This window comes from Oncorhynchus masou, chromosome 25 (assembly GCF_036934945.1).
Source record: "Oncorhynchus masou masou isolate Uvic2021 chromosome 25, UVic_Omas_1.1, whole genome shotgun sequence".
Taxonomy (NCBI): Eukaryota; Metazoa; Chordata; class Actinopteri; order Salmoniformes; family Salmonidae; genus Oncorhynchus; species Oncorhynchus masou.
Window position 1 is genome coordinate 48,169,659 of NC_088236.1, and position 23,189 is coordinate 48,192,847.

The following is a 23,189-nucleotide window of genomic DNA, read 5'->3' on the forward strand; positions in this document are numbered from 1 at the left end:
CCTTCTTCAATAAAGGTTAGATAGAAAACAAAAAAATATTGAAATGCATTTCAGGTGTTTACCTCATGAAGCTGGTTGAGAGAATACCAGGAGTGTGCAAAGGTCATCAAGCCAAAGGGTGGCTACTTTGAAGAATATATTTTGATTTGTTAAACAATTTTTGGAGTTACGACATGATTCTATATGTATTATTTCATAGTTTTGATGTCTTCACTATTATTCAACAAAGTTGAAAATAGTATAATTAAAGATAAACCCTTCAATGAGTAGGTGTGTCCAAACTTTTGATCGGTACTGTGTATATATATATTTTTATATTTTTTTATTATTTTTTCATTTGTTATTATTATATATATTTTTGCTGGAAAGGAAAGGTAGAGCTCAAAACATGTGTGGCTCTGCTCCACCTGCCCTGAATGACCGGTCGCCACTGCATGTAACCGTTATTATATTAAATGGTATTCACTCCTTATTAATGGCAAATCGCTGCATTCTTGTTCATATTTTTTCCCAGTTGTTTATGAATAAGCTTTCCATCATATTCCATCATTTTTTGCCACTAGTAGATGTGTGTACACATAATCTAAAGTTTGCTGGGAGGTGAGCACATTCTCATGTCAAGATTTTTTTTTATAAATGCCAACTTTGCGTGAAAACTGTCGCACGCACATTTTGGGGTATATTTTGTACATACTGTACACATGGTTTATAAATGACGCCCCAGGTGATCTGCTTATGCGGCGCACGCGCGTGTATCATGCGACTTCAGCTCTAAGCGCAGCCGTATAGAGACCGTTCTCTCCCCCGACGTCAGCTACCAAACACCATGGAGGCTTCGATGAAGATGCAATGTGAAAATGGAATGATTTTCACTTGTCATTTATTCAGTAATGTAACTGCAGTTTATGAATTTAACCTGTACTATATCGGACTGTCGTTGTATAGAATATAAATATATTTTTGAGAGAGAATCTGATCAACGGGGATGCCTGGCGCAGCCAACGGACCGTTATGATTAGATTATTGGGCATGGATTGGATTGCTGTGTTCTATCCTATTTACCTTGTTCCTTATCATTCTGTTATCACGCTGGACCTTACTAGGCATGTTCAAAATTGTGAATTTGCAGTGCTTGCCACAAGGAAATGTGACTATCAGCATTTTGTTTTTGAGAAAATGTGAAAGGTAACAGTGGAATGATCATGAGCGACTGTCGACAAACACCTCTTCAGTATATGTTTCTTAAGATAATATTATTTTCGCTATGCTCGCCGGGACGCTGTCACTGCACTTCACAACATTCTTGCGTGATGTAGCCTATAGGAATGTGAAGAAAACGGAGCAATAAAATGCATCGACAAAATGGTCTTGCTTCGCCGAAAGGATTTATTAGTGATCCTTAAAATACATTGTGCCAACGAAGAATGTCAGGGACATCAAATGCAGAATCTTCTGAAGGAGTAGTCTCCAAAGTGAAAGTAAAAAAGCAGATCAAGACAATCATGAAGGATTTGGAGACCATCCTGGGAGACTTGAGGGATGTGGCCAAAGAGCTCAAAGAGGTTAGTGGAATAGGTTTCCTTATGTCTGGTTTAAGTGGCTTTTAGGCTGTTTGAGATGAACATACATTGTTTCTTTATTTCATGCTGGTATTGTTTTTCTGTTGATGGGGAGCAAAACAAGCTCGTTCTATAATAAACATCTGAAGGCTCATATATAAATAATTAAGTCCAGGGCCTACAAACATTGCATTGGCCTATCATATGTGACAATATATCTTATCAGTGAACATGAAATATATTTAGGGCAGGTTGTCTCTACGGAGGATGACAACGTAGCTGCGCCTTGTTGCGCCTGCTTTGATTTAAGCACCCAAATTAATCATGATTAATTGTTCATCTTGAAGTTCCCCGGAATGGTGTTGCATTTCATTTCATCATCTGAACACAGTCAAGCCTAGGCCTACTGTTTCCATGAGATTTGTCTCTTGCCAAATTATACAGCAGCTCATCAGCACCTTTTTACAATATCCGGGTTTTGTCAGTGCTGTCATTGGGTCCAAGTTATTTAAGCTGAATAACAATTGCAATTTTACTGCATTTATTCAGTCATCTCACGCTTTCTTTGTTTTCTTTTAAATTCCACACATTGATCATAATAATCCTTGTTGTCTACCATCTTCCATAACCCGCAGTCTAACATGCTTTGACATGTGGATGTTGTCAACCTATATGCTTTTGTAAGAACAGAGCTGTCCAGCCTGCTGAGGCTGAAATACTCGTCCCTATCTGACAGGTTGTCACTTGGATAAGACCTACTTACAAGATTTTTCTTACATCCTGTATTAAAATGGATATACGGCACACATGTCCTCTGAAATAATAGTCCTCTTTCAACCGTTTCAACGAGTATTCGAATGGAATAGTAGCAAGGTCAGTGTGTTCTATTCAGGGAAGCATGCGCAATCTGTCAGTCTAACAACACTGCTAAAACAACCAACCTAGAGGGTTGTCAATATCAAAGCCAATATTTCAGTAAATCCCATTCAAATGCAGTTGTCTACTGCAACTCAACACTATACTGGCTGGATTCAAGCCTATGTTTAAGGGGAGCTGAACCCAGATGCTTGGCACGGAGAGAGAATCAACATGCCCTACAGCGTGTGGCACTGGATACTGCGACTCTTTTTTTTTGTGGCCCACTAAATGATCAATTTATGACTGTGCATGGAGATTTCACTCTAAATGAGCTTTTCGCACCAGCCTCAGTTTAACATTCCATGAAATTTAGATATGCCAATATTACTTCAATGTCTTTAATTACTTCAAAATGTAATGATTTTTAAAAAGGTATACTGTATGGATACTGTTCACAGACATGGTTTGGCAAAGTATTGGCTGCCACTGTAATGTGAGTAGTAAAATGTTTTAATGATATGGAAATCATCTCCATAGGTCTTAATAGGTATTATGTCAGTTATGGATTACAAAGTCATTTCAGACTATCCCTAATAGTTTTGAACATTGTGTCTTTTGATGCATGCATCTCAGTAATAAGGGTTGATTTCTAGTCAGAATTAGTAAAGATACCTAAGGGAAGATGAAGTCATTCACTACGAAGAGATGTCTTTGCAATTTTCACTGACTATGTATTTTATTATCATCACCTCAACCATGAATGTATGGGAGGCAGAGTATGTGCTTTCAACAATTTCAATTGAATATGTCCACTATGTGTAAGTGCATACACACAGAATGAATTCTTATCTAAACAAGTTAGTACTGCTAATTCATAGCCAGGGGGTTCCACTTCTGAGTCTGAATAAAATTTGGTGGGTTGTGTGGGTAGTTTCCCCTTACCTTACAAATACATAATGAATCAGATAATATTGTTGTGTTGCAAGTGAATCTGGCTTGAGATTACCAAATGTTAAAAGTTATTATAATAATGCATTGTTTTACTAGCCAGGTTGCACATCAAAAAGTGCTTCATACAGTAACATTTTGGCTGCTGCTTTATTTTGTTAGTCTGTTACTTTGATGTCTGTCAAGCTAAATATAAGTACTGTCCATGATAGCTCTTTTTCCTTTCTACTGGTGCAGGTTGTGCATGAGATCGACTCCCTCACGTGTGACCTACAGCTGGAGGAGGCGATGACGGACAGTTCCAAGACAGACACCCTGAACAGCAGCTGTAGCAGCAGCACCACCACAGCCTCCAGCCTTGACAAGATCAAGATCTACCCTGACGACGCTATCTTTAGGCCCCCGTCTGTCATCCCTGCTGTCCTGACTGTGCTGAAGAAGCCTCACCCTCCTCTGCCGCCTCCCAGGCTGACATCTATCAAAGCGGAGGAGAACAACAAGAATCCTCCATCAGGGAACCTACTAGCCAAGGCTAATGGGACTCTTATGCGCAATGAAGTTTTCACAGGGAAGCCAAACAGAGACTTATTGTACTGCATCTCAAATAGTATTCCAGAGAAAGGACGTACACCCATGCCTTTGCTACGGCATGAAGAGAGCAAATGCCACCAGGCCACCAGGGAGCGGGTCCGATTCAGTGAAAAGGTCCAGTATCACGGGTACTGCCCTGACTGTGACCTGCAATATGACGTCAATAACACAGATATACACTTACCGACAGAATTGACTGAAGAAATGAGCCCTGTCCATCAGTGTTCCTCCTTCTCACCACCACCCCAGCTCCTGTTGGAAAATGGCGGCCTCAGCGTCAGCCATAGTTTCCCTCCTGCAAACTCGCCTTGTGTGCCTCATCCTAACCCTTCCTTGAAACCACAGAAAACCATCCTCCGAAAATCAACCACCACAACGGTTTGAAAATCAACCACCACAACGGTTTGATGTTAATCGCTCTTAATTAAACATTTCAAAATTATAGTGTTCTATTTCTATTTTACGAGCTTTCTACTCCAGTCAAACGTGGATTAATCTAAACAATGAGGAAAAAAAGAGACTATGCACAAGGAGAGAATGAATGGTGAGTGAGTGCCAACCGGCAACTGTCCTTGGAGAGTAAGGGGGTTTGGCAGGGTTGGGTTGAGAGAAGTGAAGTGAAGTTAAATTGACTCATATTTTTGAAACGATTCAAGAAACAGGAAGCTGTGTTAGAACATGTTATTAATTTATGCTTTAGGTTAAACAAGAAACCGAGCTTTCCTCAAATCCGTCCGCTGCCCAACACACTGTCTGACAGTATGGCAATGAGGTCATACCTTTTCTCACTCAATATCGCTACACTCTCACACTTCACTTGAAGGATACAAATACTGAGCTATAGTGTATGCGCAATTTTCTTTTGTTAATTGGCCACAAAATTAACATTTTGCAATAGTCATCTCAGTCTCTGGATTTAAACCCCATTGAAAACCTATGGTTTGAATTGAATAGGGCCATCCATATGAGCAGATGAAGGATATCAAGGATCTGGAAAGATTCTCTATGGAGGAATGGTCTAACGTGTTCTCCAATCTCATAAAACATTTTAGAAAAAGGCTGTGTCGTTATCCTTGTAAGGGGAAGGTGCCTAGAAAATTATAAACAGGAGTGCCAATACATTATGACCCCTATCTTTTTGAGATTTGTTTTTATTTCTTGTTCAACAAAATGTCTTTTTGAGCAATTGTATTTGTATATAAATACATACAATGCCTTCAGAAAGTATTCATACCCCTCAACTTATTCCACATTTTATTGTGTTACAGCCTGAATTGAAAATGGTTAAACATGTCCAAACACATGTCCACCCAGCTACACACAATACCCCCATACTGACAAAGTGAAAACATGTTCTTAGAAATTTTTGGACATGTATAGAAAATAAAATACAGAAATCTCACTTACATAATAAGTATTCACACCCCTGAGTCAATACATGTTAGAATCCCCTTTGGCAGCGATTACAGCTGTGATTCTTTCTGGGTTAGTCTCTACGGGCTTTGCACACCTGGATTGTACAATATTTGCCCATTTGTTCTTTTCAAAATTGTTCAAGCTCTGTCAAGTTGGTTGTTGATCATTGCTAGACAACCATTTTCAAGTCTTGCCATAGATTTTCAAGCAGATTTAAGTCAAAACTGTAACTCGATCACTGTCTCCTTGGTAAGCAACTCCAATTTAGATTTGGCCTTATGTTTTAGATAATTCTCCTGCTGAAAGGTGAATTCACCACCCAGTGTCTGGTGGAAAGCAGATGGAACCAGGTTTTCCTCTGGGATTTTGCCAGTGCTTAACTCCATTCCATTAAGTTTTGTTTGTTGTGAAAAACTCCCCAGTCCTTAACAGTGACAAGCATGACACAGCCACCACTATGCTTGACAATATGGAGAGTGGAACTCAGTAATGTGTTTTATTGGATTTGCCCCAAACATAACGCTTTGTATTCAGAACAAAAAGTTTGATTTGCCACATTTTTTGCAGTACTATTTTAGTGCCTTGTTGCAAACAGGATGCATGTTTTGGAATATTTTTATTCTATACAGGCTTCCTTCTTTTCACTCTGTCAATTAGGTGAGCATTGTGGAGTAACTACAATGTTGTCGATCTATCCTCAGTTTTCTCCTATCACCATTAAACGCTGTAACTGTTTTCAAGTCACCATTGGCCTCATTGTGAAATACATAAGTAGTTTGCAACTGAGTTAGGAAGGACGTCTGTATATTTGTAGTGACTGGGTATATTGATACACTCTCCAAAGTGTAATGAATAACTTCACCGTGCTCAAAGGGATATTCAATGTATTTTTTTACCCATCTACCAATAGATGCCCTTCTTTGCGAGGCATTGGATAACCTACTTGGTCTTTGTGGTTGAATCTGTATAGGTGTTGAATACTTGACTCAAGACATTTCAGTTTTTCATTTGACATTATGGGGTATTGTAGGTCAGTGACAAAAATCTAAATTAAATCTATCTCAAATTCAACACAAAAAAAATGTAAAAAGTCAACGGGTGTGAATACTTTCTGAAGGCACTGTAGCTCAGTTTTTGTATTATTTATTTTATAGTCTTTTTTGCTCATCTTTATCAAGGCTGCCAATAATTAGGGACCTGACTGTATATAACCATTCATCAGATGTTGGTATTTTGGTCTTAATTGAATAGAACTGTAGTCAAACAGTCATACCCATGTGTGTATGTGGTAGGGCTTTACTATGTTATTATGCCATTCAAAAATGTATGAAAGGGTATGAATTCAAAGACATTTAAATGTTTATTTTGCTGTCCCCATAGGAGAACCCTTTGAACAACCCTTTTTGGTTCCAGGTAGAACCCCTTTGGTTCCAGGTAGAACCCTTTTGGTTCCAGGTAGAACCCTTTTGGGTTCATGAATTACCCTTTCCACAGAGGGTTCTACAGGGAACCCGAAAGGGTTCTACCTGAAAACAAAAATTGTTCTCCTATGGGGACAGCCAAAGAACCCTTTTGGAATGAATGAAATTAGGCATACCCTGGAGGTGGATGGAAATAGGGGCACCTCCTACTAGCAAGGCTTCTAATGAGCAGGACTAGGCTATTGCTGTGCTGATAGCAATCTTTCATACTGCCTTTGTACCGTCACAAATGTTGACAATGCTCTAAAACCGACATGGACAAGCAGCATGTGTTTGAAATGTGTGTGAGTGTGAACAAAGACAAAAAGCGGGGCGTGACCTTTTATGTTGATGTGACTCAATGCATGATCTCTTTGCTCTAATGGACAAGCTTACTAACTGTGTTCACCCCTAGATAAGGATTTGTGCTTATTCAAGCATTTAAAAAATTAGGAATGCCATGAAGGACGTAGCAATGTCAGCCCCGCAGGCTTGTGCGCCTGGTCACATTGATGAGATTAGTAGAAACATTTTATTCTAGAGAAATCAATGTATTTACCTTCATCAAGAAGTACAGTGCTATTGAAAACTAACAGATTAAGAACCATTTCCAGGAAATACATAAATACATAATATAGCCTACTGAAAGGAACTGCTGAGAGATCAGTGTTGTGAGAACCTTAAAAGGGCACAAGAGTGTGCCCACACGAGCCATATAAAGAGATATCTATCGCAATGATGACTCCCACCCACCCAGCTACAAGTCTTGTAAGATCCTGGGGGTGGGAGTCTATTTTAGACGTTTAAAATTATTGTGTAAAACTGGTTGTGCAAAACTCCAACATTCTATGTGACATGATTGCTTGCCGCCTGGCAAAGATAAATAGGCATACATGTAACACAATTGCAGTACTGTAGTGCCATTCCACAATTACCTATCATATTCTGCCATATGTAGGCTGCTACTACAGTGCGAGACTAAAATTGTTAATATACTCATCATGTATCAATGTATCAATGTCTTTCTTTGCTTCCTCAATCAAAATAAGATGAAAAGACATTAAACAAAATGAAAAGTGAAATATGGCAAGACAAATAATACAGTTTTGTGCCAGAGGCTTTCCATCTATAATGGAGATCTCAAAAGGTCATTACGATACAAAAGAGTGCCGAACTACATTATCAAACATCAGAGTGCTAACAATACATCTTGCACGTTAGGTATGGATGCTCTGTTAGATTAGTCCCCCTACTACCATATTGCACATAGGAATGGTGGAAAGGGAATGTCCTCTTGCAGTCGTTTGTGTGTTTGAGAGCGAGAGCATGAGTTTGAGAAATATTGTTGTGAAGCAAACTTAATCAGAGATTATTATGCCCCTTTGGAGACTATTAAAAGCAGAGGCATCAGCTGCATCTCCTTTTTTTAAGGGGAAATTATATTACAATTTGGACTTGTTTATCACAGCTATGGTGACACAGCTGTCCAGATATACACTCACGAATTTGTCAAGTGTAAGAATTGACCAAGAGGCTATGAGGAATGTATGGAACCACACACGTTTAGGAAATACAGTTAGGCCTTTTATGTCACCCCAAAACTTTACAGAAACTGTAAAAAAAAAGGGACAGTATCAACATTATACTGTTATGTGTAATCACCCTTCATGTAAGCCATTTGACTCTGACATTAGGTAGAAACAGCCCAATCTTCAATCCAAGTACAAAGCATTCACGTTGACCAACATCTGTGAGTTACAAACTGTTAGGTTCCAACAACATACAGGATTATTGATGTTGGCTATTATTCTGTTGATGCATGCACATGTTTTATAAGAGAATGTTCTATTTTGTTCACTCTTTTGCGATTAGATGAAAAAAAAGGTGTACAATGCAGCCTTGAATGCTCGGAAAGGAATTGTGCAACAATTTCTAACAAAAAATATATTTGAATTGTGGTCATGTTCTTTTTTTAATCTGTTCATTCCCATAGCTGCGGCTGTTTATGCAAGTTCAATTGCATTTCCCTCTTATTGTCAGAATGCTCATATGCATGTTTTCCTTGTTTCCCCTGCAGGTCCTTCTGGGTAAGAGTGGAAACGACCTTCACTGACATTAAGCTGATCAACTTCAGTTCAGCATGCAGTCACTGAGAACGATGCTCCCTACCTTTGACAGAACATCCCCCAGAACCCCCGAGCCATGGCCAAATAATTCATCCTCACAGAGAGAGAACATTGGAAGTCCTCAAGGCATAGTCTTACTCACGGATAAATATGGCAGAAGTTCAAATGTAATGGAAAAATAAGATGAAAACATTGTGTCCAAGTGGGACTGGTTCATTTACAACTGAAATTAAGATTTTCTGTTTAGTCATAGGTTAAACTGATGTCCCCAGCATTTGGAGAACTCTTCCAGGTGGAAGTCTACTCAGTCTCAACTCCTGTTGAGAGGGCAAGAGAGAGAGAGAGAGAGAGAGCGCGAGCGAGAGAGAGAGAGAAAAAACATGGTCAATATTTTAAAGCCATAATTTGAACAAGACCTACTCAGTTACAGTTTTTTGCTCTGTAAATTGTGCTATATTTGCCTTGAAGATAACATATTTGACATAAACATCCAGTAAAATCTGGTAATCTGCAGTGACTGCTCCGAAGATAGAAGCCGCAACATGGTCCTCTAACGTCTATACTGTAGTAGGGTGTGAAAAACATACAGTAAATGTGTCCTTTTGCAAATCCAAAATACAATATGAGGCAAGTTGAATGGCTCAGAAATTTTAATGGAGGCTGGTCTCTCATTTGTGTTCAGAATATGTTTTGCATATTGAAATCTATGTTCAATGTCATGCAAGTTACTTGCAAAGATATGGCATACAGCTTTAAACAACTCTCAAAGACAGAATCATTTGCATCAAATTGTATTTGTATATATTTAGAGTAATTTTCTACTGAGATTTTAACATAAAATCTAATATTTTTGATATTCCATGGGATGAGAGTAGTATTTTGAAGAAGACTGTCATACTTTTGAAATACATTTACCTCTGCAGGGCATATGTGGATATTCTATTTCTATAGTGAGAGAGTATTTATATAGATTTTAAAAAACATGTTATCGTTATGTTACAGGGGTGTAAAAAACATGTGTAGCACATGAAAGCAAACTAGATTAAACCAAATACAGTACATTGTTGTGCTCAGAGGAAGCATGATGCTGAATGAATGCACGGCTGATTCTTCTTCCACCTCATCCTGTCATCACTGTGGTCTCCTATGCATTTACTGGAGAGGCTGTTGAGACATGCTGCCTCTTCCACAAACTGGAGTGCACCTCACTTTTGCCCACCCTTAGCTGATGTGGACTTTGTGACTGTGTGTCCTTGTCTCTCTGGACCCCTAATGACTTTGCTTTGAAGAGGATGGAACGTAAACAGAACAAACTTTGTCAATGACGTGTCGGGAAAACAATGTATATGTCCACATCTTTATGAATAATTTGCACTTTGCACTTATGTTAGTCTTTATACTTTGTGGACTTTAATACGTGAATTACAGAATAATTTCAAGTATGTGTGTTTATTGTGTTAATTTGACATTTCAATGCCTGCTTTTAAAGCTTTTTGAAAGGTCAATGACCTCCAGTATATCACCCTCTGTAGGTCAAATTAAAAAGGAACTATTACTGCAAGCTACTACAATGTCATTATCTCACTGTCAGTGTTCACTTTCTAGAAGTGTAAAAGGAAAGATGCTCTGGGAAACCCAATTCCAAGTGAACAAACATAAGAGGCAAAAGGAAGAAAAACAGAAAAGATATTTTAATAATAGTATTGCATGAACCATGAGCTTGTGTGATCCATCCACTGTCCCAAGTAGACCTTCAATGTAACTTCCACCGACTTCACTCCTAGTCCTTCGTCTAAAGTCGGTTGCTTTCGCCTTAACACTCAAACGAGTCCAATGACTGTTGTTGTGACGTTGTATTAGTTAATGTGACGACTGTTGCTCATCGAATGATTACAAGTTTCTAATTGTGTGATTAACTGAATCAAGTAATTATTAACTCATTATCCTGGGGCACCATGGGAAAACTAGTTTTTATTGAGTTTCTATTTCCCAAATTAACTCAAAGAATATCTGAATATCGATTTTACAACAGCCGCTAATTAACCAGTTGCCTCTACCAATTTCGTTCTGAACATCGTATAGCCCGTGAATCTGCACGGACCCGGGTCTCACTAATGAATTCGTACCACACCAATCTTAGTTGAATATTTATTTACTAAAAAGCTAAAATGATGATAAAAGATAGACAAAACACATTATAGGCTATTGATTAGAACTTAGTATAACGGGCCAACACACTGTGGCGTGTGTTACCCACAATGGGAATTTCAAAAGAGAGAGAAAAAAGAAAGTACTCAAGAGAAATTTACATTTGGGTGAACTTGTCAGCTATGCTATTCTAACCCTAGCCTTGCCCCAAACTGCCGCTCTTATGGGTCAGAATATAATGATGTAATTACGTGGGAATGATCTCCGAGGATTCTCTGAGTGGACCGTTCCGCTGTTCGATGACGCACTTCTCCTGCGCACCTCCCTGCTCGTCCTCCTGTTGTCAGTGTCCTTTTTGGCTTAGGAGTCTGTTCCCTCACCCTTTTCTCTGGAAGGGGTCTTCTGAGGACAGACAGCTCTGTAGCTCAGAGCTCACAGCATAGGAAAACCCTTTAGACGGTACCCCAGACAGGGCCAACCAGGCAGGATATAACCCCACCCACTTTGTCAAAGCACAGCCTCCACACCACCCGAGGGATATTAACAGACAACCAACTTACAACTCTGAGACCAGACTGAGTATAGCCCCTGAATACCCCCTCCACCTCACCTCATGAGCCCGAGGGTGCACAAAACCAAACAGGAAGATTACGTCTGTGACTCAACCCACTCAAGTGACACACCCCTCCTACGGACGGCATGGGAGAGCACTAGTAAGCCAGTGACTCAGACTCCGTAATAGGGTCAGAGGCAGAGTCCCAGTGGGAGCCTTCCAGGCAGATACAGCAAGGGCAGTTAGTCACTGCAGTGCCCTGCCGTTCACCTTCGCACTCCTGAGCCAGACTACACTCAATCATAGGACCTACTGAAGAGACGAGTCTTCAGTAAGGACTTAAAGGTTGAGACCGAGTCTGCGTCTCTCACATGGATAGGCAGATCATTCCATAAACATTGAGCTCTATAGGAGAATGCCCTGCCTCCAGCTGTTTGCTTAGAAAGTCTAGGGACAATAAGGAGGCCTGCGTCTTGTGACTGTAGCTTACGTGTAGGTATGGACGGCAGGACCAAGTCGGAGAGATGGGTAGGAGCGAGCCTATGTAATGCTTTGTAGGTTTGCAGTAAAACTTTGAAATCAGCCCTAGCCTTAACAGGAAGCCAATGCAGTGAGGCTAGCAATGGAGTAATATGATCAAATTGTGGGGTTCTAGTCAGGATTCGAGCTACAAAGTAGCCTATGCTTACCTGGCAGAATATTATGATTCTTTGCATCAATCCAGTGGCCATTTGTTTTGCAAACTCCATCTCATGTGCGCTACAGAAACACCGCTAACCGAACAGTGCAACTTGCCTGCACACTTGAATTAAATGGTAACTACTAAAAAAATATATATATTTTTTTTTTTGCAGACCTCAAAAGTGGTCTTGTGATGTGATTTAAAACCCGTTTGGGATAGGGGGCGGTATTTTCATGTCCGGATGAAATTGTGCCCAAAGCAAACTGCCTGCTACTCAGGCCCAGAACCTAGGATATGCATATAATTGGTAGATTTGGATAGAAACACTAAAGTTTCTAAAACTGTTAAAATTATGTCTGTGTATAAACAGAACTTATTTGGCAGGCGAAACCCAGAGGACAAACCATCCAGGAAATGTTTTTTTGAGGTGACTGTTTTCAATTGCTTTTCTATGGGAATCTAGATTTCTGAGGCATCTGGTTGCAGTTCCTAGGGGCTTCCACTAGATGTCAACAGTCTTTAGAAAGTGGTTGATGTTTTTCTTTTGTGTAATGAAGAAGTATGGCTGTTCAGAATGAGTGTCGAGTCTAGTGTACTCGTGTTTGGGGCGCGCGACCTAGCGCTTGCTCCACTTTCATTTAATCCGCTATTGAACACAGTTTATTCCTTCTTAAATTTGATTGATTATTTATGTTTTAAAATACCTAAAGTTGTTTGAAATGTTTGGACCAAGATTACAGGTAATTTATTAGATAATGTGTAGTCAGGTTGGGCGAGTTGGAACCAGTGTTTTTCTGAATCAAACGCGCCAAATAAATGGACATTTTGGGGATATAACGACAGAATTAATCTAACAAAAAGACCATTTGTGATGTTTATTTGAGATATTAGAGTACCAACAGAAGTAGATCTTCAAAGTTAAGGCATTAATTATATCGTTATTTCTGAGTTTTGTGTTGTGCCTGGCGGGTTGAAATATGATTGTCATGTGTTTGTTTGATGGGGTGCTGTCCTCAGATAATAGCATGGTTTGCTTTCGCCGTAAAGCCTTTTTGAAATATGACACGGTGGCTGGATTAACAAGAAGTTAAGCTGTATTTTGGTGTATTGCACTTGTGATTTCATGAAAGTTAAATTTTCTAAAAATGTATTATGAATTTTGCGTTCTGCAATTTCACCAGATGTTGTCGAAACGTTCCGCTAGCGGAACCCCTAGCAGTAAAAGGTTTTAAGCATTGTTATGAACTTGTTGATTTGAGAGCAAAAGTTTGGAACCACCAAGACTCTTCCTAGAGCTGGCCGCCTGGCCAAACTCAAAAATCGAGGGGGGAAGAGCCTTGGTCAGGGAGGTGACCAAGAACCCAATGGTCACTCTGACAGAGCTCCAGAGTTCCTCTGTGGAGACTGGAGAGCCTTCCAGAAGGACAACCATCTCTGCAGCACTCCACCAATCAGGCCTTTATGGTAGAGTGACCAGAGGGAAGCCCCTCCTCAGTAAAAAGCATATGACAGCCCGCTTGGAGTATGCCAAAGGGCACCTAAAGGACCCTCGGACCATGAGAAACAATATTCTCTGGTCTGATAAAATCAATATTTAACTATTTGGCCTGAGTGCCAAGCGTCACGTCTGGAGGAAAGCTGGCACCATCACTACGGTGAAGCATGGTCGTGGCGACAACATGCTGTGGGGATGTTTTTCAGCAGCAGGGACTGGGAGACTAGGCAGGATCGAGGGTAAGATGAGCAGAGCAAAGTACAGACAGATTCTTGACGAAAATCTGCTCCAGAGCAATCAGGATGTAGTGGATTAAGATGAATCCAATTCAAAAAAACATATATTTTAACTGACAGATTTTATGTTTTTTTGTTTTATTATGCTAATTAGAATTCCGCGGGGGTGTGGACATCGACTTTAGTCTTATTTCAAACCAACTTGCATAAACCTGAAACGGACCCTTACCTTAAACCTAACCTTAACCAAACCCTTAACTCTGACCCTAACCCTTACCACATTTTTTAAAATAAATTCTGTCCTTATAGCCTTTTCCAATTGACACACTCCGCGAGCATTTATCCAAGTTATTGGTCTTCGGATTAAGGAAGGAGAGGAGAGGCCATTGACTTCCATTGAAACAGAAAAATAAAATAAAAATTGAGAGTGGGATGTTGACCCCCAGAGGTCCGATGTCTAGTTTCCTCTTCTGTCTCTGGCTTCAACAACACTGCAAGGTATGATAAAAAACCCTGATGGACATGGGACAACTGTCATACCAAATTTAAAATAAATACGATTTTGAATTACCAACGTAGCATAAAGTCGGCTACCCTGTTTTACAGTGAGCAAACTGCACCTTCTGAAGTTGGATAATTTTTACTGTCTGGACCAAAAACATTTAGCAATGCAGATAGTATGGGCAGCAAATTAAAGTTGTTGTGACCTTTGTCTTTTTTGTACATTCCCTGTTTGGATTGACTAGCTAACACTGGGGTGTATTCATTACGCTGATTATGTGCCTAGCATACTCCCTTAACTATCTACTACTAACAGTAGCTCTAACCATAACCATAACCCTTATTCTAACCCTAAACGTAACCATTGCCCTAGCCTTGTCCCTTACCCTAACCTTTATTCTAATTCAGCATAATCCCAAATGCGGTCCTGGGGACCCCAAGGTGTGCATGTTTTGTTTTTTGCCGTAGCACTACACAGCTGATTCAAATAATCAAAGCTTGATGATTAGTTGATTATTTGAATCAGCAGTGTAGTGCTAGGGCAAAAACCAAAACGTGCACCCTTTGGGGTCCCCAGGACTGAGTTTGGAAACGTTAGTCTAATCTAAACTAAGCCAGCTAAACCAGGAAAGGTTAAGATAACATTATACCTGAAACATTCATGTGTGAGTAGAGAGTGTAGCTACAGTATACCTCCACTGCGTATTGGTTGTTCTAGGCAACAACAAAAAAGCTGTGGTGTGATATTATAATTTGTTTCTGAAATGACAGTAACATTTTGCAGTATACTATTTTCTGTTTCAACTCCAGCAGAAGGTGAGAAGAGGGATGTTGAATTCTGAGCTCCAAGGCTGTAGTTGTGAGGTTAAACTGGACTGTGAAGGATTCACTTACTGGATATGAGATAGACCTATGAGGATACCCCTCGTCTACATCCAGTCTTTGACGCACCAATTGACTGGAAATGCTGTTAAATGTAAAAGCACATTTTTGCACCCTAACCCTGTAGTAGCCTAATACTTCAAAAATGCATCACTGAAAAGACTTGTCTGAACATGTGAAAGCTACTGTATGTGGCAGAGCACTCGCCTTCACCTGCCCAATCATATTACGTCGATGTCATTAGTCTAAGTGGCTCAAGCTAGCAGAGACCGTTACAGTCACCTCTTGCATGACCCCAGGCATCTCGTAAACAAATCCAAATAATTCAAGACATTGCACTACACTACTTGTAACCTACAAATGGGTAGACGGGGCGTTTTTTTACAGTAGTCTAATCCTAGACGCCTCTAAACCGTATTGTGAAAGATGTTTACCTAAAAGATTAATACATAGTCTTATTGGTGAGTTTGACTAGTAACCAGATGCTGTATTGTATTTTTAAATGTTTATTATGGACTCCCCTGTGGAGGGAGAGTAATGAAGCTGAATGAATGTAGTGTGGCTCACTATGCCACCTGTGTCGCCGCCAGACATGATGGGCTTTCTGTTCAAGAAGGGGGATTGGAACACAGCCTACCACAGGCGCTGGTTCATCCGGAAGGGCAACATGCTGTTCTACTTTGAGGAGTGTGAGAGCCAGGAACCCATCGGTATCATCGTGTTGGAGTGCTGCACCGTGATGCTCTGCAAGTCAGCTGAAGAGCTTGCCTTCACCATTAAGTTTGACTGCGCCAAGGTGTGTGTCTACAAGATGGCTGCAGCGAACCAGGCAGCCATGGAATCTTGGATGAAGGCTGTGTCATGAGCCAGCTTCAGCAAGGAGATCCAGGATGGGCCTGGAGGGCTTCAGGGCATGCCCAAGTCCTCCAGGAAGGTTGTGGCGGTGGCACACTCCAAATCAGGAACATCATCCAGTGCTCCCCTGGTGCCCTCTTCCCAGTTTACAGGTTCAGCTGTCACACAGGGGGAGACTCATACCCACAGCCTTCAGGAGGAGGTGCAACTTTAAGGAACCTCTAAAGAGAGTAAGCCCTCTGCTCAGGTCAATGGGTGCGCAATGGGCCCCCCCTCTGGTGTGTCATGGGAGGGGAACAGAAATGGGAACAGGGGGGGGGTGATGTGGTCAGGCCTCCGCCTGTGCCTCCGCACAGTAGGGGTGCGTCTCTCTCCTGAGTTTTGCTTCTCCACATTTCACGACTGGTACAGAAAATGGGTTGCTGAACTGAGGGTGGAGTGGCATCAGAGCTAGTTAGGCGCCCCTCCCTCCCACCTCACAGCCCAACATTAGAAAGGGTACTTGTCACCTCGCACAAATTGTTTCACCCCAAAATACCTTGATTTTAATGTCAGAGAGTGTGTCCTTGTAATTCCAAACACTGTCTTGGGGCAGTCTGGGAAGCTGGCTGGATTGCTAAAAGCAGCACTTTCCTGGTAGTTTTAGCTGTCATGGGCCATCGGTAATATGATGTGTTGTCATAGGACTTTACTGTCACTTAATTTTATATGATAGTATGGTATTTCAAAGAAAAGCTTTGTATTTACACATTTTTAGTTATTTTGTATTTTTTAAATCTTAAACTACAATAGAATCAACTATTTTATCATGTTTTCTATCATTGTTGTTTTCTACCATTTTTCTATACACAATGGATGACTCCTGAATGTTACTGAATTGAGTATATCTGACAGATGATAGAAATCAGTATATCGGTATGTACAGTACCAGTCAAAAGTTTGGACACACACACATCAAGGGTTTTTCTTTATTTCACCATTTTTTACAAAATATAATTTATATTTGAGATTCACCCTTTGCCTTGATGACATCTTTGCACGCTGTTGGTATTCATGAGGTTGTCACCTGGAATGCATGTCAATGAACAGGTGTGCCTTCATTTGTGGAATTTCTTTCCTTATTGCGTTTGAGTCAATCAGTTGTGTTGTGACATGGTATGGGTGGTATTGAGAAGATAGCCCAATTTGGTAAATGACCAAGTCCATATTATGGCGAGAACAGCTCAAATAAGCAAAGAGAAACGACAGTCCATCATTACTTGAAGACATGAAGGTCAGTCAATCCAGAAAATTTCAAGCACTTTGAAAGTTTCTTCATGTGCAGTCGCAAAAACTATCAAGCGCTAGGATGAAACTGAATCTTCTGAGGACCGCAACAGGAAAGGAAGGCCCAGAGTTACCCCTGCTGCAAAGGATACATTCATTAGAGTTAACTGCACCTCAGATTGCAGCCCAAATAAATGCTTCACAGAGTTCAAGTAACAGACACATCTCAACATCAACAGTTCAGAGGGCTGCATGATTTGCTTCACATTGTTTTGGTTACCATGTAGTTTTCATCGTTTTGATGTCTTCACTATTATTCTACAATGTACAAAATAGTTTTAAAAAAAATAAGAAAAACCCTGGAATTAGTAGGTGTGTCCAAACTTTTGACTGGTACTGTACTATGTTGAAAATATGCATTTTATGATGTTTTACCAGAAGTCTTGAAACGGGGACCATTGAAGAATGAACACGGTTTCATGAATTCTTTAAACATCAATGATCATGCTCATGTTATGGATTATATATTTTGGAAATTGTTCTCTCTCTGCTTGCTTGTCTGTGCCTCATGATTTTCCTCCCAAACATTGACGATTCGACACACGATATTGGTCCGTCTAATAATGACAGAGTACCCTCTGCCTTCATCTCTGTTTTTGCCAAAGCCACATCCCAGTGCAATTTTGTTAATTTGTGACATTTAGCCAGATGTAACGCAAAGTATTATCATTAGTACCTTTAAAAAATATATATACAGTGGGGCAAAAAAGTATTTAGTAAGCCACCAATTGTGCAAGTTCTCCCACTTCAAAAGATGGGAGAGGCCTGTAATTGTCATCATAGGTACACTTCAACTATGACAGACAAAATGAGAAAAAAAATCCAGAAAATCACATTGTAGGATGTTTAATGACTTTATTTGCAAATTATGGTGGAAAATAAGTATTTGGTCAATCACAAAAGTTTCTCAATTATTTGTTATATACCCTTTGTTGGCAATGACAGAGGTCAAACATTTTCTGTAAGTATTCACAAGGTTTTCACACACTGTTGCTGGTATTTTGGCCCATTCCTCCATGCAGACCTCCTCTAGAGCAGTGATGTTTTGGGGCTGTTGCTGGGCAACACAGACTTTCAACTCCCTCTAAAGTTTTTCTATGGGGTTGAGATCTGGAGACTGGCTTGGCCACTCCAGGACCTTGAAATGCTTCTTACGAAGCCACTCTTTGTTGCCCGGGTGGTGTGTTTGGGATCATTGTCATGCTGAAAGACCCAGCCACGTTTCATCTTCAATGCCCTTGCTGAAGGAAGGAGGTTTTCACTCAAAATCTGACGATACATGGCCCCATTCATTCTTTCCTTTACACGGATCAGTCGTCCTGGTCCCTTTGCAGAAAAACAGCCCCAAAGAATGATGTTTCCACCCCCATGCTTCACAGTAGGTATGGTGTTCTTTGGATGCAACTCAGAATTCTTTGTCCTCCAAACACGACGATTTGAGTTTTTACCAAAAAGTTCTATTTTGGTTTCATCTGACCATATGACATTCATTCTCCCAATCTTCTTCTGGATCATCCAAATGCTCTCTAGCAAACTTCAGACGGGCCTGGACATGTACTGGCTTAAGCAGGGGGACACGTCTGGCACTGCAGGATTTGAGTCCCTGGCAGCGTAGTGTGTTACTGATGGTAGGCTTTGTTACTTTGGTCCCAGCTCTCTGCAGGTCATTTACTAGGTCCCCCCGTGTGGTTCTGGGACTTTTGCTCATCGTTCTTGTGATCATTTTGACCCCACTCGGTGAGATCTTGCGTGGAGCCCCAGATCGAGGGAGATTATCAGTGGTCTTGTATGTCTTCCATTTCCTAATAATTGCTCCCACAGTCGATTTCTTCAAACCAAGCTGCTTACCTATTGCAGATTCAGTCTTCCCAGCCTGGTGCAGGTCTACAATGTCCTTTGACAGCTCTTTGGTCTTGGCCGTAGTGGAGTTTGCAGTGTGACTGTTTGAGGTTGTGGACAGGTGTCTTTTATACTGATAACAAGTTCAAACAGGTGGAGGACAGAGGAGACTCTTAAAGAAGAAGTTAGGTCTGTGAGAGCCAGAAATCTTGCTTGTTTGTAGGTGACCAAATACTTATTTTCCACCATAATTTGCAAATAAATTCATTAAAAAATCCTACAATGTGATTTTCTGGATTTTTTTTTCTCATTTTGTCTGTCATAGTTGAAGTGTATCTATGATGAAAATTACAGGCGTCTCTCATCTTTTTAAGTGGGAGAACTTGCACAATTGGTGGCTGACTAAATACTTTTGTGTCCCACTGTACGTAAATGAGAAATTTCTGTATTTCATTTTCAATAAATTAGCTAACTTGATATGAGCAGGAGATACAGAGGAACCTATAAGTCACTTAAACAAAATTAAAAAATACCTTATTTTTTCAAATTTTTTGTCCTCGATTTCAGTGTTTAAATGGATACATTTATGTTGGACAGATTCTCTGTTGGCTGGAATACCTTTTTGAGGGTAAACTGATGCCAGTTTATCTGTGTTGGTATTGGCATGTCTGTAGAATGTTTGTGAAGAAAGATGGGTGTCCAGCTAGCGGGACAACTTCCTGTGAATCTGGAGGGCGTGCAATTCAAACGAATAATTATAAAAATTATGGATATTAAACATTAAACAAACAGTCAAGTGTCTTATATCGGTTAAAAGCTTAAATTCTTGTTAATCTAACTTGTTAATCTAACTGCACTGTCTGATACTGTCTGATACAATACGCTTTACAGCGAAAGCATGCCATGTGAATGTTTGAGGATAGCGCCCCACATCAAAGTATTTTTCCACCAGCACAGGTTTCATGAATTCACAAATAGCGATTAAATATTCACTTACTTTTTGAAAAAAATCCTCTGATTTGTCCAAAGGGTCCCAGCTATATCTTGTAGTGTCGTTTTGTTATGTAAAATCATTCTTGATATCCCAAAAAGTCTGTTTAGTTGGCGTCGTTGATTTGAGTAATCCACTCGTTCAACATGCCAAGATAGGAATGCAAAAATCTTCCCCTAAACTTTGTTTCAACAAGTCAAAATACGTTTCTATTTAATCCTCAGATACCCTAAAATGTAATTAAACTATAATATTTCATACGGAAAGAAGTATGTTCAATAGGAAAATGATATTAGCAGGTCCTCTTCCTCGGGTGCGTGAATTTCCAAGTCTGTATCCCTGTGGTAAAACATATTATTCTTTCTCATTTTGGAAGAAACAAGCCTGAAACCTTGAACATTGAGTGCTGAAACACAGTGGAAGCCATAGGAATTGCATCCTGAGAGCTAGATTTCAGAATGTCCCTTTACTTTCTATTGTAAGAGCATGGGCTCTCAAAATAAAAATGTCCGTTTGGTTCTTCTCCTACCATATAAATTGGGTTATAGTCTCCTACATTATTTTAACATTTCTACAAACTTCAAAGTGTCTTTTTTCCAATCGTACCAATTATATGCATATCCTGGCTTCAGGGCTTGCGCAACAGCCAGTTTTCTTTGGGCACATCAGTCAGGCGGAAATTGAGAATGAGGGACCCTAGCAAGTTAAATTAATGTGAGCTAGGAAACATAAATGCACGGCTTGAATCAAGATCAGGTGACGAGTCCAGAGGGGACAATAGGAAATCAAAACATTTTACTCCACCAGATGTCGCTTCAAAGAAATGCCAAGGTGAATTCTCAAATGAAAAGCTGTATGGAATGGGTGAATATTATAAATTGTATGGCCAAATCTACAACAAGACAATTCGTAGTTTTATTTATTAGTGTTATAAGGATGTAATGTGTTGTTTTTTAACACTAAACTTTAAGTCTAACATTATAGTCTAAATAATAATTCAAATAACAGCATTGAATCATTTCTTTAAATTTATTCTTGCACATTTCACTTGTTCTGTTTCCCCAACATATCAATACGAAATTAACTTGTTTTATGAGCTACTTTAAATAATTACATTTATATTAAATGCATAAGCTAGCCTAATCTTCTACTGGGGGTGAAACCCAATGCTTGACTTGGTCTGAAATACGTGCTGGCAGGGGCACAACCTTGGTTTTAGAAGTGAGAGGGAATCCCCACCTCCCCAGTGAAAGTTGTGCCCCTGGGGGCTGGTACTAATTTTGGGTGCCAGCACTGTTTATACTAAGGTGCAGGAGAGCCACAATACTTTTGAGCTAATATTCTGTAAGTGGGACAGGAGCTCAAGCAGTAGAATATTTTAGGTGCCGGTACTCAGCTCCAGTGTCCTCCTGCCCAAGTCAAGCACTGGTGAAACCTGAAAACATGCACTCGACCACAGCAATTTTGACAGCGGAAATGAGGCCAACTTTTTTCCATGTAGAGTTTCATCTATGTGAAGCCAGAAAAGCCAACCAACAGCTGCCTACAAACATGCCCTTATCTCTGTGATATGCAAAATAAAAGTCCTGCGAATAAATGGCATACGAACGTCATAGTATTGGAGTATTTTATGTTACATTCTCATTAAACATGATTATATATAGGCTATACATACGGGTCATTTCACCAACAAGATGCCTTTTGGGTAGTGTAATTTGGTCAAAACATTTTATTTAACCTAATTTTAACATTGTCAATCAATCAAATGTATTTATGAAGCCTTTTTTACATCAGCCGATGTCACAGCATTGTCATAAAGAGCACATGTTCAAATTCATAAAAAAGCATTTCTTCCCATCTCAAGAGGTTTCAAATTAAGAACAATTACTATAGTAAGTGTCAATTAAAGTAACAGGGTTGAAGTTTTCATCTTAAATCAGCCATAACTCCCCTTATGACAGGTGGAATGGACACTTCTTCAACATAATGGGCTATTTGAATGCAAGCTTCACAAAACAATGTGGAATTGTTAAAACATGTCTAGCCTATCTATCTATGGGTATCAGGTTTGACATGTTTATGCCCGACCTGCTCAGTTTTCCACCACAAAACACATGAAAATGGCCAAAAGGAGTAGAACCAGCTCACCTGCTTCCACACTATGATTTGGCTACTTATTAATTAATGTTCAATGTTTCTTTTGAAAAAAAAAACGAATTAGGATTTTTTTCCCACCATATTAAAATGAGGGTTGATTTTAAAATGAGCGACAAACCTAAATTAATCACTAATCATGTGAAACAAATAATCTTCAGTAATGTCAAAGCAACAAAGTAACTAACTATGGCTTTACAATTATAGTGAAAGCTTGGGGACATTTTTTGGTTAAGTGGTTTAAAATCTACCTAGAAGTCGGAAAAACTGGAGGAACATGTCAAAATGCTGACAGTTGTGGCTGCTTTGCGTGATGTATTGTTGTTTCTACCTTCATGCCCTTTGTGCTGTTGTCTCTGCCCAATAATGTTTGTACCATGTTTTGTGCTGCTACCATGTTGTGTTTCTACCATGTTGTTGTCATGTTGTGATGCTACCATGCTGTGTTTTCATGTGTTGCTGCCATGCTATGTTCTTGTCTTAGGTCTCTCTTTATGTAGTGTTGTCTTCAAATCAAATCAAATTTTATTTGTCACATACACATGGTTAGCAGATGTTAATGCGAGTGT

At 39.9% G+C, this 23,189-nt stretch overlaps 2 protein-coding genes across 3 annotated transcripts; both read left to right on the plus strand.

Annotated features, from left to right (window-relative positions):
• Positions 1 to 800: 800 nt before the first annotated feature.
• Positions 801 to 10,523, plus strand: LOC135514424 (protein Largen-like). 2 transcript variants are annotated; one of them, XR_010451675.1, is made up of 3 exons: positions 801 to 1,562; positions 3,603 to 4,500; positions 8,910 to 10,523. XR_010451675.1 is itself a non-coding variant. In XM_064937909.1 (3 exons), the coding sequence occupies exons 1-2, from the start codon at positions 1,425 to 1,427 to the stop codon at positions 4,338 to 4,340; spliced, it is 876 nt and encodes a 291-aa protein (XP_064793981.1). In that variant the 5' UTR covers positions 801 to 1,424; the 3' UTR covers positions 4,341 to 4,358; positions 8,910 to 10,523. The 2 variants fall into 2 exon arrangements, 1 of the variants encoding a protein (XP_064793981.1); XM_064937909.1 differs by having other exon boundaries at positions 3,603 to 4,358.
• Positions 10,524 to 16,002: 5,479 nt separating this feature from the next.
• Positions 16,003 to 16,320, plus strand: LOC135513583 (sesquipedalian-1-like). Its single transcript, XM_064936469.1, has one exon. It carries the CDS (start codon positions 16,003 to 16,005, stop codon positions 16,318 to 16,320), a length of 318 nt encoding a protein of 105 aa, XP_064792541.1.
• Positions 16,321 to 23,189: the final 6,869 nt, after the last annotated feature.